This window comes from Podarcis muralis, chromosome 9 (genome assembly GCF_964188315.1).
Source record: "Podarcis muralis chromosome 9, rPodMur119.hap1.1, whole genome shotgun sequence".
NCBI classification, from domain to species: Eukaryota; Metazoa; Chordata; class Lepidosauria; order Squamata; family Lacertidae; genus Podarcis; species Podarcis muralis.
The window spans coordinates 51,230,253-51,245,473 of NC_135663.1; the positions used below are offsets into that span (position 1 = coordinate 51,230,253).

Consider the following 15,221-nt stretch of genomic DNA (forward strand, 5'->3'; position numbering starts at 1 on the left):
TAGATTGATGCATCTCTCAATAAACTGAATACCTTTTCCACCCATCGTCTCCTCAATTGGCTTTACCGCAGGAGGCAGTGCCAGAGACCCTTTTGGGGGTGGGGGGTGTTACAATAAGAACTGTTCAACAGTGGAACTGACTCCCAGGAGAGGTGGTGAACTCTCCTTCACTGGAGATATTAAAGCAGAGGTTGGATGACCATCTGCCATGGATGCTTTAGCTGAGATTCCTGCAGCGCAGCGGGTTGGACTAGATGACCCTCGGTGCCCCTTCCAATAATACAACCCTATGAACTCACGGCCATGCATAGGGTTGGGCTGCATAACTCTTGGTGCTGAAAGCGCCCTGCTATCACCCTTTATCTTGTAGCTGGGTTGCAGGATGCAACTGGAAACACGCGCATTTTGCATGCTTCTCAAATCACAACCAGGCATTGCAAAACGCAGGAGGATTTGCAGACTTCCGCTGGAGGGAGCACTTCTTTTTCTTTTCCTGAGAAGCGAAAACCCACAGGACTGAGCCGCTGCGCGAATCTCAGCGCTAAGATTGACACCGCAACCAGCCAAGGGGAGGAAGGCAAGAGCTGGCCCGGAGCTGCTGCCTTTACGCGGCTGGCCCCGCCTTGCCCGCTGGAGCACACATGGCTCGGTTTCCAGCAGTTGCTGTCATTCAGGCGCTCCCTCCTCCTCATCCGCCTCCTCCTCTCGCCGCCGCGGCGCGCAAACAGGCTCAGCCGGGCCTCCGCCGGCTCCTGCGCGAGATGCGATGAACTAGAGAGCCGCTCGCAGCGGCGGCAGCAGCAGCTCCTTTTGTTCGCAGTCAGGCTGCCAGGCTGCGTCGCTGTAGCTGCGCGTCCCTTCGGGGATCCCGGGCATGAGCCCGGCCGGCCGCCTGCGCCCATGCGGGGCTTTGAGTCTTGTTGACGGGGGGGACGCGACCTTGCGAGGGGGCCCCCGCGGCGGGAGATGCGCTGGTTCCCGGAGACGCCTGGAGCAGCATGTTCCCCGATGCCGACGCCGCTAACGTGCCCTCCAGCAGCAGCAGCAGCAGCGGGCAGCTCGATTCGGCCGCCGCCGGCTCCCCTGCAGCTCAGAGTCCCGGCGAGTCGTGCGGGAGCGGCAGCGTCCCGGCCGCCGCCGCCGCCGCCGAAGAGGACGACGAGGCGGCGGCGGCGACTGGTCGCGGCTTGCCCTGCTCCATGCTGGCCGCCGGACTGGGGGTGCTGTTGCTGGCGGTGTCCCTCTTCCACCTGGGCCGGCAGAAGGAGGGCGACGACGGCGAGGAGGCGGCCGAGGCTGGCGGGCAGCCCAGCCTGGCCTTGCTGCTGCTCCAGCTGGCCCTTTACCTGGCCTGCGCCGCCAGCGCCTTCGTAGTCGGCACCTTGCTGGCTCTCGTCAGCCGGAGCCGCGGCCGCCTCAGACCCCCGCCGGATTTCCGCGCTGCCTGGAACTGCCGCTACCCGGGCAGGGAAAACGCCGCTCCCTTACTGCAAGCTGCCGTGGTAAGCAAGTGCCCCTGCCATGGACCCCTTGCCTTGCGCCGAATTAAGTTTTGCAGACTCTTTTCAGAGTGCATGCCTTGCCTTCCAAAGCAGGGCTGGAGTTCAACCCAGAGTTGCCCGTGTACTGTGATCTCTCCTTGGATTCCCAGCTCCGTGGGGTGGACAGTGCCTCTGAGCCCATACAGAGTATGTTTTCTTCCCGACTTGGGAATCGCAGAGATCTTCAGCCTTACCCAGACATCTGGGGTTCAACTGTAGGCCTCCCCGGATAGTATGTTCAGGTAGACTGGAGTCCAGGCGTCTTTTTTTAATTTTATTTAGCAAGTAAGTGTAAGGTGGTCTAGGCTTGATTCCCGCCCCCACCTCAATATCTCATATCAAAATAGGAATAAGGGGGGAATCTGTGTACCTGGACTGCGTGTGTGCCAGCTTAGCGGCCTGAAACCTAATTTCATCTCCCGCTTCCCTGCTGAAAGATGACTGTCTCCTATTATTCACCTGTGCAGTGACAGTGCAGCTGCTCCAGTTATTTTGGCTGCAGTGCCCAAAGTAGCAGAGGATTATTTCAGGCCTGGAAGCTTAATACTGGTAAACTTGTTCAAAGTAGGATTAACAACAAGCAACACTAGAAAGTGTGTTCTGTGCTGTTGATAGGTTTTAATGCTGCCCTGCAATGGTTGTATTTCGTTTGGGTTACTGCTTTCTCACTGTTTTTATTCATTTAAACCACATGTCACTCAGATAACCCTTTGGAGCAATGCAGAAATACAGTAAATAAATAGAACTGGTTCAGTAGGCGAAGCTGGCCAATTTCAAATGTGTGTTCCTAAATACTTCGTGCTTATGAATAAAAAGCAGAAAAACATATTTCCCTATTCAGTTGTTTAAATTGGGGTGTTCTTTTGTCCATTTGGTTTTTATATTATAGCTGGCTGAACAGGCAGGGTGACACAGCCCACTTATATGGCAGTGGTTTTTGGGGGGTGCCATTAAAGGGAGGCCCAATTATGAGAAGCAGCAGATGAGGATGAAGGCACCATATTGTACATGATTTTGATGACATTGAAGGATCTGCACTTCATTCTTACTTTTGGTAAGCTTTTGTTTACCACTACAAAGGGGAGCTTCCAGAGTAGATTTCTTCTCTATACCAAAACACGCACACACCTGTGCTCCCTAAATGTAGAAAGTTAGATGTTCACCAGCTCCTGAATATCTAGTTTTCTACATTGAGACATCCATGCCGGCTGAAGTGGTGCAGCCCACACAGATTTGTATGTACACAAATCTAATGCGTCATCAAATCTAATGCACACCTCAATTTTCAAAACCTTGAAACTAGAAGAGTATTTGCCGGCGAATGTATATGTGCCATCAAATCTAATGCGCACCCCTAAGTTTCGCGATGTAATTTGGCCAAAAAAGGTGTGCATTACATCCGAGTAAATACGGTACTGAAGAACCGTCATTCCTTATTTGCTGTGAGGATAAGTGGGAAACAGTGTTTGAATTGCCACAGCTAATTTTGATTGTGGAGTGTCAGATCTACTGAAAACAATTCATAATGTTGATCACACAGGAGTTTAAGCCTGCTTCATACATGACAATTTTCCTATATTTCTTTTCTCAAGGAAAATGTACCCCACCTTGTGATTGCATGTAGTACAGTGGTGCCTCGCAAGACGAAATTAATCCGTTCCGCGAGTCTCTTTGTCTTGCGGTTTTTTCGTCTTGCGAAGCATGGCTATTAGCGGCTTAGCAGCTTAGCGGCTATTAACGGCTTAGCGGCTTTAAGAAAAAGGAAACAAACTCGCAAGAACTCGCAAGACGTTTCGTCTTGCAAAGCAAGCCCATAGGGAAATTCGTCTTGCAGAACGACTCAAAAAACAGAAAACCCTTTGGTCTAGCGAGTTTTTCGTCTTGCGAGGCATTTGTCTTGCGAGGCACCACTGTATCCCAGGACCAGAATAGACAAATGTGTTTGTTGCACATCATAGTATACTCTTACAAATTATATCCAGAGGGGAATAATCAGTGTGAAGCACAGTAGATGAACGTTTGGTTGAGAGCTGTTTATTCAGCCTCACATATAAATAGAAGCTAAACTTGTAACATTTTTTTCCTTATTCTGTAATTGGACAGACGATGCCTTGAATTTTATGTGTCTATGATTTTGGTCAACTGATTTGTTGGCCACCACAAGCCAGCTACTATAATCACAGCAAAATTCTGGACATGATAAGCATAGTAGTAATGCACACTGATTTGAAACCTACTGATTATATCATCTGCCTTGCATATCAGACAAAATTATTTTGCACTGTTGGCATTGGAACTAGGCATATAGGTGGATTTATCTCCCTCATTAATGGTATTTCCAGGTGTATATCTATTCTCTCTCTCTCTCTCTCTCTCTCTCTCTCTCTCTCTGTGTGTGTGTGTGTGTGTGTGTGTAAATGGAAAAATTCTGCAGTAGAACCTGCCTTAGCCTGCAGTTTTAATTGGGAACTTCTTTGAATGAGAGCTGTCTTATCGTTAATCTGGGCAATTTATTAAACCATCCACTAATGGTGTCGGCCTCCAAACTCAATGGATTTTGTTGTGCTGCAAGACTTGAATTGATTTGGCTCGTCACTTGCAAACCACTAAAGATCAAGACTATTTTATTTGGCTTTAAGATACTTGCTTGTTTAGCAAAGGTGGAATAAATGGCAGGCTGTTTGTTTTTTCCCTTGTAAAAATAGAGAAGGTGCCACCAAAAGCATGCCGCATGGGATGTGAGGGCTGATCCACAGGTAGCTGCTGTTACTCCCTGCATCATTACAGACCAAACTGCTAGTTCTTTATCTGCTAATGTAGCTTAACTGGAAGTACACTTAAAAAATCCCCATGAAATTACTCCAATCCAAGTCCTAGCTATGTAGGAAGGGTATTGCAAAAAAAAGTCCGGTGAAGTTACTGACCCATAAAATACTTTTTAATCTGCTTGTCTTTTTGCAAGAGCTAATTGGATATACTATTGTTTGGCTTTGTGAAGTAATAGTCATAGAATAGAATAAACTTTTGGATCCTTAGTGGTTTGTATACTTAGACTGCTAATTGGCCTTTAGCACTAGAATCGGTTTCATTCTGAAGAGTGACCTAATGTGTAGTTTATTGATAACAGCTATCTTTTGCCTTCCAGTTTTGAAGAGTGGGTACTCCTTGTCCTTGTTGCTTGGATTCTGTCTCTAGATAACATTCTTAGATGAGAGCAGCCTCTTGATTACTTGCGGAAATGTAACCTTGCAATTGCAAATTCTCTTGCATTTGTAGGCAGTAGAATTAAATCCTTCACAGCCCTTTCACTTTTTATGTGTTTCTGCTAGCTGTCATTTTTTGAGGGGTGGAGCTTCCCTTATAAATGCTGCTTTTCTCCTTTATGGTTGCACTCTTTTATAAGCACCTCTAGTCTTTTATACTCACCTCTAGTCTTTTCTGGGACTTTTCGGGGACGCCGCGGGTGGTGCTGTGGGTTAAACCACAGAGCCTAGGACTTGCCGATCAGAAGGTCGGCAGTTTGAATCCCTGCGACGGGGTGAGCTCCCGTTGCTTGGTCCTTGCTCCTGCCAACCTAGTGGTTTGAAAGCACGTCAAAGTGCAAGTAGATAAATAGGTACCGCTCCGGCAGGAAGGTAAACGGAGTTTCCGTGCGCTGCTCTGGTTTGCCAGAAGCGGCTTAGTCATGCTGGCCACATGACCCAGAGGCTGTACGCCGGCTCCCTTGGCCAATAAAGCGAGATGAGCGCCGCAACCCCAGAGTCGGTCACGACTGGACCTAATGGTCAGAGGTCCCTTTACCTTTTTACTAGTCTTTTCAAGCATCCTTCCCCCTTTCCTTTACCTTTCTGTCTGTCCATCTTTATCTGACACAGGCAGGTATGCTTTCGTTGGTGGGTTTGTTAAACAACAACAACAACAACACATTTACGGTGCAGTTTTATGGGAGGCCTTAACAATATCCCATTTATTTTCAGATATTTTGTTAAAGACCAATCTTGTAACTAGCAAAATGCGCAAGGTTGGTTTCCTGACTGGGAAATAATAAAAATAATAATTTTTTATTTATACCCCGCCCTCCCCAGCCAAGGCCGGGCTCAGAGCGGCTTACAAGCAATAATAAAAACAAGATGAATGATTACAACTTAAAAACAAAAATAAAATACAACATTAAAATAATGGAACATTAAAATATTAAAATGTAGCCTCATCGCAGGAGGAGAAGGAAAAGAAAAAAGAAAGAGAGGGAGGGAGGGAATCAAATTGGCTCCAAGCCAAAGGCCAGGCGGAACAACTCTGTCTTACAGGCCCTGCGGAAAGAAATCAGATCCTGCAGGGCCCTGGTCTCATGAGGCAGAGCGTTCCACCAGGCCGGAGTCAGAGTTGAAAAGGCCCTGGCTCTGGTTGAAGCCAATCTAACTTCCTTAGGGCCTGGGACCACTAGGGTGTTGTTATTTATGGACCTTGAGGCTCTCCGTGGGGCATACCAGGAGAGGCGGTCCCGTAGGTACGAGGGTCCTAGGCCGTGAAGGGCTTTAAAGGTCAAAAGCAGCACCTTAAATCTGACCCTGTACTCCACTGGGAGCCAGTGCAGCTTGAAAAGCACTGGGTGAATATGCTCCCATGGCAGAGACCCCGTGAGGAGCCTCGCTGCAGCATTCTGTACCCGCTGGAGTTTCTGGGACAGCTTCAAGGGCAGCCCCGTGTAAGAGCGAATTACAGTAGTCAAGCCTGGAGATGACCGCCGCATGGATCACTGTGGCCAGGTCGGGGCGGGAAAGGTAAGGGACCAACTGCTTGATGCGGCGAAGGTGGAAAAATATCACCTTGGCTGTTGCTGTAACTTGCGCCTCCATGGAAAGGGAGGCGTCAAGGATTACACTCAAACTCTTAACGGAAGGCAATGGCACTAATTGGGCCCCCGCAAGAGAAGGGAGTTGGAAAGAGGGAGCAATGTTCCTTTTTGCCATTTGAGTAAGTCAGGGCAAGGAGTGACTCTCAAACACAGCTAGTGTTGAAAATCCTAAGGAAATCACAAAGTTTCTCAGACCAAGGCTCTATAACTGCAGCACTTAGTTTCTTTTCTTTCCTGTTCTGCTTTGTTTGCTTGCTTGTTTGCTCTTCATTGGTGGCATGCTGAAGTAGGTTACCTGAAAATGGATAACATTTTACAGAAGCGGCTTAGAGTAGGGTATTTTACTTGTTGGTAATGCTCGGTGTTTAAGAGAAATTCCAAAATCCATATTTGTTCTTGGCACCCATCTATCTCGAGAGACGATGGAGTGTGCTTCCGGGTCCAGGGGTGAAATCACTGAGGTGACATTCCTGTAGCACAAGCCTGGGCAGTTTGTATGGAGGTCCTGCTAGGGTTGCCATGTGCCCTCTTTTTCCTGGACACGTCCTCTTTTTCAGGGGTAAAATTTGGGACAAATTGCATTTACAGTCACACCTCAGGTTACAGATGCTTCCGGTTGCGTTTTTTTGGGTTGCGAACCGCTGAAACCCGGAAGTAGTGGAATGGGTTACTTCCGGGTTTCGGCGGTCGCGCATGCGCAGAAGTGCTAAATTGCGCTTTGCACATGCGCAGACGCTCTGAATCGCAACCCGCCTGTGCGCAGACGCGCCGCTGCGGGTTGCGGACGTGCATCCCGCACGGATCACGTTCGCAACCCGAGCGTCCGCTGTATTTGCTTATCATCATCTTTTTTGATCTTCAAAATGACACACCCCCCCCCCCCCGGCCTCACATGTGGTCCAAAGGAAGGGAGAGCAATTTGTTTGGCACCAAGAGTTGCCAGAAGGAGGCATTCAAGGCACCATCCAACCATCTTAGGGACTCCACATCACTTCTCGGCCTTTTGGCTAAGATCAAGGGGACTCCACTCTGGATGTGTGTGGAGTGGAAATTACCTCTATACAATATGTTCTGCCTGGTTCTGATTCTTATTTGTTACAGGCAACCAGATCAATATTGTTTTTTGTTTCGTTTCTTTTCTTACGGTTGTTTCTTCCATTTTTCTTACATCCTGGAACTCTACGGTTCCCACAACAGGTCTCTGTTCCAGGCATTGACCAGACCTGGATTTTCTTAAGTTTCCTCATGGTGGATGCTTGATACTCTGGTCAGGACATGCTTTGGAACTTCAGTTTCAGATTGTAAAAATATAGTGACAATGGAAAAATCCACCTGTATGCTACTCTTTAACAATTGACAGCACAAATGGGTAAAGCATGAAGGGGTAATTAATCTGCTGTGTGTGTGTGTGTGCGCGCGCGCGGGCATGTATGTGTAATGATTGATTTGTAGACATTTTAATAACATTTCAAATTGTGGGTGTTTTGTAGACCGGAAATTATTATCTGCAGGGTACTATATTTTGTTTTTATGGTTAATTGTATTGTAACTTTTATTTATTTATTGCTACCATAGGCAGCCTAGAGAATCTCGTTCTGGGTGGGATATAAATAATGCAAGTAGATAAATATTATCCATAAAATGTAATGGAAGTATTTGTAGTCAGAACTCAGAACTTCACTCTAGTTTGTTGGGGATGAACATTATTCAGCCAAAGGAACACATTCCTTCATGAGCAATATTGCATGTGGTGGATGCAGCCACATAAACACATCTTTCTATCCAGACAGGCAAGAGGCATTGCCACAGTTCTGTTATACATTTCAGCCAGGCAAAAGCACTTGAGGATAGACAACAGAGCCCGAGAAAAGTTATGGCCTCAAGAGAGCCCTGAGAGCTGGGAAGCATTTGACCTTCAGGCTTGAGATTTCCCACGCCCCCCTTTTGTTCCTAATTTTTCAACATTGGTGTGAGTTCTGTTGCTGTAAACACATTTTAAATAGAGCACTCTTGTAGGTCAGTGAGAAGCAGTTGCATGCGATAAGATTTGTTTTGTATTGCTTAAATCCTTTCCCAGCAAGCCTGTACTCTTTCTAGTGAGGTATTTCTTGACATGATTCTTAAAAAAAAATGTTATTTAAGGATTCGGAGAAGTTCATTCATTCTAATAAGTAACACCCGCCCACAGGGGAAGTTACCCAATATTAGCTTACTTGTCATTCAAGCCTGAGATTCAGATAATTGTGTAACTAATTCCCAGATGCTGTGGGCTCATTTGATCTGTACACCCTACTCCCTGTGATCATAGTAAATCACTTTTGAATGAGGGGACTTTCTAGAACAGTTTGTGATACAGCATTTGGAAGAGGGTGGTCTGAGGGAGTTAAAAACAACAGAAATCTCTTGTATCCCTAAAATAGCATAAAATATCCCTACATTAGCTTTTTAGATCCCGGTCCAAATAAAAGATATGTGTACTCTACATTTTATGTTTATGTTGTGAGGTAAAAGAAAATGGTAAAGGAGCTCTGGACAATTATGTCCAGTCAAAGGCGACTATGGGGTGTAGTGCTCATCTCACTTTCAGGCTGAGGGAGCCGGTGTTTGTCCACCGACAGCTTTCTTGGTCATGCAGCCAGCATTACTATACCGCTTCTGGCACAACAGGACATTGTGACAGAAACCAGAGCGCACAGAAACGTTGTTTACCTTCCCGCCACAGCGATACCTATGTATCTACTTGCACTGGCATGCTTTCGAACTGCTAGGTTGGCAGGAGCTGGGACAGAGCAACGGGACTGCCTTTGGAGGAAGGGTGGTATGCAAATTTAATTAATAATCATAATAATACATTTTATAATAATGATTAGGAAGCAGTTAAGACATGTGTACTTAAAGCAACACAAAAGTGACCTTCCTGTGTATGTGAATCTGAGAATAGGCCATATATTTCAGTTTAATAAGCTGAGATAGGAGCAGTACTATTTTTCTAGAAAAAGAGGTGCCAGAATTCACTGTGAACTTCTCTGTTTCTCTGTTAGAATGGCAATGGCACCCACCTGAGAGGTGCTGGAGCTGAGCTCCTGTGAGCTCTGACTGGAAAAAAAGCCCTGGATGGGAACAAACCTTTGCCCACCATATATGCCCCCTTCAGTCCTTCCTTTGTAGCATTAGTAATCAAACATAGAAGCCTTTTTCCATAGTTGAAGTTGGCTTTACATCCTGGCTTCTTTGAAAACTAGTAACCCGTAGTTTTCCAGTTTGTACAAAATGGGAAATGCTAGTTAGTTAGAGTCTTATTGGTTTGGTTTTTTCTACAACAGAAGGGCTGTGGGCACAGGCAAAAGCTTTGTTCATATGTCTGCTTATTTGGCCAAGAGGATCATTATCCAAAGCAGGCCCGAGAACTAATACTAAAATGTTATTAGAAGCAGCAACTCTTCATTACAAAACTTAAATCTGGCGTTAATTGACACCCAGTGAGAGGGCAGGATTCACTGAGGAATATTAATTGTCTCAATATTTAACATTAAGCATGTGTGACTCATCTAGTAGTGCTCCTTCACAACCTGAGTTTTTCATTTGGGCCCTAGAGTGAAATAAGATGTTTCTTTTGTGGACAGTCCATTATTTTTATGTTCCTGGCGCTATGCCTGTTTTTCTTCCTCCTCATAATTTCCTAGAAATAGTTGATGGGCTTGGTGGTGGTGCTGGTTTTTCTGTTTCTTTTCATTGACTGAAGGTAACCAAGAGGGAGAGATAAATATGCAGAGAACTGTGTTTGGTTGCTTGAACTGAATATCTGAGAACGCTTTGCGGAGAGGGCCATCGCTCCTTTGTTGACCTAGTTTAGACCCTTTTTGAAGCCAGTAGAACTGTTCATTTCCACACGTACCTGCCATACAATAACAGTACAGATCAACCATGTCGTCCTGGAAGTAAATCCTAGTGTATTCAATGGGACTTAGGAAAGTGGGGTTAGCACTGTAGCATATGAGGCCCTTCTTTGAGTGCCCCTTACATTTGTGGCATGGCAGGTGGCTGCAGGAGAAAGGACCTTCCCTACTTGATAGTCCACCCCAAATGTGGAATGGTGCTTTGCTTGGCATTTCAAAGCCAAGCAAATGCTCTTAGTAAAACCCCTCTTGTATGCTATGCTGTGTGTGTTTATTTCTGCTGCTTTTCATAATTGCTTTTTTTTATATTGTGGCATTTAATGTTTTGGTTTTAAGAGCCTTTGGAGAGCTTCCAGTTGGACTAGACAGTATGGGGGTAGATGGGCCAATGGCATGAGAGTATAAAGTGGTTTCATATGTTCATAACCCTTGAGTGTGATTCAGAAGTGTACATAAGAAGAAAGTACGCTGAGTATACAGTTAGCAGTGTACAGCATGCCCATGAAATGAGAGGCCGTACTTTCCATGTAGAGCACTTTCATTCCATGTTGCACAGGGGTGGGAAACCTCCAGCCCATGGGCCAAATTTGACCTGCCAAGACTCCCCATTTGGCTCACCAGGGCATTTTGGCCAAGCCCTGCCCTATACCTGCTACCATATATGACACTCACTGCCCCCCTTCCCTACTACAGTGGTCCCAGTCCAATTTGAGTCTTTCCCCAAGCTGCTACTTTTATAAACAAAATGAAAAGGGAGATTCCGGTCACAGATTTCACATATTACATCACGTCTAGTAGTGTTCCAGGAAACAGGGTAGGATGGGAGCAGTGCTTTTAGTATCTGTAATATTTTGACTGATGAATTTCTTATAATATATATGTTGCATTTTTGTATGTGTATGTAATGTGATTTATGACATGGTGTGTATGTAATGTGATTTATGACATGGTGTAATGTGATTTATGACACCATCTAAATGAAGCTGTAAATACCTATTCTGAGGGTTATTGTGGTTAAAGTTGTTGCTGGTCATCTTGCACTTCAAATACAATACTGGTGCTAACTTGGGTGAAGAACTGAATCACCCTTTTTGCATAGTGTTGCTTTTAGAGTCATTAGAGATGGAGAAGCTTTGAGGAAGATAGTTTTATCTGTGGAGATGCACATTTATTGGACACATTCAACTGTATAAGAAGTCCTCCTAGGTGAGGTGTTGATTCCGATCATGTTCGTCCCCCTTTCATGCTGGCAGCAAATGTTGAATGTTGACTCCTTGTGACTTCATATATATGGTTGTATTCTTATCTTGCATACTGTGGCTGTCAAATCTGCTGTGGGTTGACATTTCTAGAGAATGAATGGTTCTCTTCCCTTATTAGTTTACATGTCTTTATTTGCAAATGATAACTTAATTTTCTCGCTTCAAATTAGTCATTTAAAAAGCTGAGCAACTTTTGGAGTCAGGAGACTGGCTCAGAGTTTTGGCAAACCCCAGATTTGGAAAGAAATTTACTTTTCAAACGACTGTTAGTTCGTAAGGCTGGGCTAGATGTCTCGAACGTAGTGTGTGCTTTGCTGGATTTAACAATCAAATGTCATTATTTAAATATTGCATTCATCCATGTCTTAGGTGTGTGCATGTTTGCTTTCTTTCAGACTCTTTTATCTGGAAACGCACATGAATCTGTCCAGTCAAGGAGACTGATGATTTCTCATAACATGGATAAAGCTCTGAAAGAAGGTAGGACTCAAAGATAACCAGTTATTTGATGAAAAAATATTTCACACCATGGGATCTTGTAAAATAAAAATTTGAGAACCTCCCTCACACCCACCCACAGTACTTTGGGATACATTCAGGTTGCGCAACTAGTAGCATGGAATCTGAATGGCAGTAACTGTGCTGTCATTGTTTAAAGGAGATGTATGGCTGGTTGGATCCATGAGTGGAGTTCCCCTAACAGAATGGAGTGCTCTTGGGTCTCAGCTCTCCCTTTCAGCTGTGAAGGATCAGGGGATCCTCTGGAATAGAGTTGGAGGTGGCATGGGGGACTGCAGTTGGAAACACACAACAGACTGGATGCTGGCTAACAAATTGAAGCTTCATTGGACAAGGCAGAATATGACTATTCGAATAAACAAGAACAGTAGTCTTCATAGTGAGCACACCTGGCTCCTTCCTTTCTACATTTGGAGGTTTATATTATATACAGGGCTTTTTTTCAGCCAGAGCTCACCGGAGCTCAGCTCCTGCATGTCTCAGGTGGCTGCTATTGCTATTCTAAGAGAACAAGGGAGAAGTTCGTGGTGAGTTCCGACACCTCTTTTTCTAGAAAAATAGCACTGATTACATACATACATAACACCTTTCCACAGTTCAAATCTTGCTCAAGGTGCCTTACAATGTGAAAAAATACAGAACTGCAACATAACAAAAGTAGTCATGAACAATAAAGATAACATAAAAAATACACAACCAAAATTAACAATGTCCAATAAATTTCCAATAAATAAATTGTAAGAAGTTCTAAAATGAAGATACAAAAAAATCAACATCAACAAAAACCCTCAAACAAAGAGTCTGTCCAGTAGCCTCAGTTTTTGTAGTTGAAGTGAGCCCTGCCCTCCCAGGCAGAAAAGTCCTGCAAGACAAGGAGCAGGTCTTCTAGGACTCACAGTCAAGGTGGTCTATTTCCCCCCTTCTTTTTTCCTTTTTAAAATTATCACCTATTCAGTATTGGAGAACCGTGCTGCTGGCCTTGAAAATGATCAAGGATCCACTTCTCTTGCATTGGTTTCTTCTTGGAGTAGGCAGGCAGTTAGGACAAACACTGTGGGTAAGAGATGTGATTCAATCAAACAAAGTCTGTAATAGCTGGCTTTTAAAACTCTGGAACCTGCCATCAAAAGAATATACGATGCTGATATATCCTGAGTGTGTCTCTGTTTTATAAAATGTATTGTGCAGCCTAGGAATGATATTCCAAAGGCAGTATCCAAATAATTTAATTAAAAAAGAGTGAAGACACGGCTTAGGTTGAGTTGCTAGCAGATAAAGGATAGTATTTTCTGTTGTCTCTTAGAGAGCTTCTGTCTGTAAATGAATGCTGAATTGCAAAGGCTGTGTTGCAGTGGTAGGGAGCAGCCTTGCCTGGGGCTTAACCATGAGCATTCTAATTGTGGAGGCAGGAAGAGTCAGCCATGCAATGTTGGCAATTGGCGTGGTTGCTATTAGCAGAAAATTCATGCATTGGGTTGAGATCTACCGTGACCAGAGATAGGAGGCTCAGTGCTAAGGAGCTGTGGGTAGAAGCGCATGGATTTACATTGGAACCAAAACCAGTCAACACTTTGTATTGCATGCCCATCTACAGCTGATAGTGGGTTCAGTCACCTCTAATGTTATGTAAGGTTTGTTACATGAACAAGCGTTGCACCTGTGTGGTCTCTTGTCCCCTCTTCCCATGCTCTTCTTAATCAGGTAACTGCTCTGGCAAAGTCTGTTAATTTGCTGCTGCATCTAAATCTGCAAACTGTCATTCCTGTGAAAGTGGAAGTAACAGATGTAAAAAAGTGGGAGGTGAACCAACCCAGCTGTCTTAGTGAGCAGCATGAGGCTTTTTACTGTAATTCAGTAAGATGTGTCTACTTACACGTGACTATAAAGCGGTTAGGCATGCCGGACCAAAAAGGTATGATAGAGCTAGGTGGTTAATAGTTTAATAAAATAAAGCTTAGTTTTCATGTGACACAGTGTGTTTTATCAGTTGTACTTAATTAAATTACTCAATCTGTGGGAAATTACCGTATTTTATTTTTACTTACAGTTATAGGCAGCTACTTAGGATTTCTAGTAAGGTGACTGACAAATGGCAGTTGCACTCTTACTCTGTGAACCTCCAGCAAGCTTTTTCAAGGCCGTTTTTTCTTATATCATCCCTTTCTTATTTTTTGAAAGGTGGGAGAATGCAATACACTGAAGGTGCAAGCAGCCAATGTTTTCAAGCACCAATTGTTCATAACAGTACAACCCCCCCCCCCCAAACTTCCCCATGGCTCCTGACTGAATTCTGCTTCATCTTTGGTGTTGCTTTGGTTTCAGTGTTTGACTACAGCTACAGAGATTACATTTTATCTTGGTATGGTCACCTCAGCAGAGACGAGGGACAGCTGTACCACCTGCTATCCGAAGACTTCTGGGAAGTTGCCAAGCAGCTGCGACAGAGGCTCAGTCACATTGATGTAGTTAAAGTCGTCTGCAGCGATGTAGTGAAAGCTTTGTTAACCCACTTTTGTGACCTTAAAGCAGCCAGTTCCAGGTAAAAACATATTCCCAACAACACCCTTATTCCATTTTAGTTTAGCTATTCTCCCCTTCCTCTTTTGCTTGTGTTTGAACCGTGTGGTGTAGTGGTTAAAGTGCTGGACCAGGACCTGGGATACCAGGGTTCAAACCCCACTGGGTGGCCTTGGGCCGGTCACTGCCTCTCAGCCTAACCTTCCTCACAAGGTTGTTGTGGGGGTTAAACAAGGAGAGGGAGCCACTTTGAGCTGCTTATAGAAAAAGATGGGCTATAAATACTGTAGATTCCGGCGTATTAGGCGACTGGGCATATTAGAAGACCCCCCAAATTGGCAGCTGCAATTTGGGGGTTTGCCTTATAAGCCCAGTCGCTTAATACAGTGGGCAGCTCCGCGCCGGGAGAAAGCCACCTGGCATGGAGCAGAGCCCGCCACCGGCTGCTGCTGCTTCCGAAGCAGCGGGGGGGGGGGGGGGGGGCTCCGCGCCGGGCTGCTTTCTTCCAGTGGAGCCTGCAGCAGCAGCAGTGGGCTGCGCTCCATGCCGGGCAGCTTTCTCTCTTGCGGCGCGGCGCCCGCTGCCTGTACCCCACGTATAAGACGACCCCCAACTTTTTAACCTCCTTTCC

The 15,221-nt window shown here is 45.3% G+C and overlaps 1 protein-coding gene across 2 annotated transcripts in view; it reads left to right on the forward strand.

Moving 5' to 3' along the window:
- The first annotated feature begins 596 nt into the window (after positions 1 to 596).
- The window catches only part of SNX25 (sorting nexin 25), a 51,560-nt gene continuing 36,935 nt past the window's right edge, over positions 597 to 15,221 (forward strand). Inside the window, exons 1-3 of one of the 2 annotated variants that reach the window (XM_077934267.1) lie at positions 597 to 1,502; positions 11,950 to 12,034; positions 14,396 to 14,612. In XM_077934267.1, coding sequence (XP_077790393.1) covers positions 999 to 1,502; positions 11,950 to 12,034; positions 14,396 to 14,612 — 806 coding nt within the window. In that variant the 5' untranslated portion in view covers positions 597 to 998. The remainder of the gene's footprint in view (positions 1,503 to 11,949; positions 12,035 to 14,395; positions 14,613 to 15,221) is intronic. The other variant, XM_028744814.2, reaches the window with a different exon arrangement.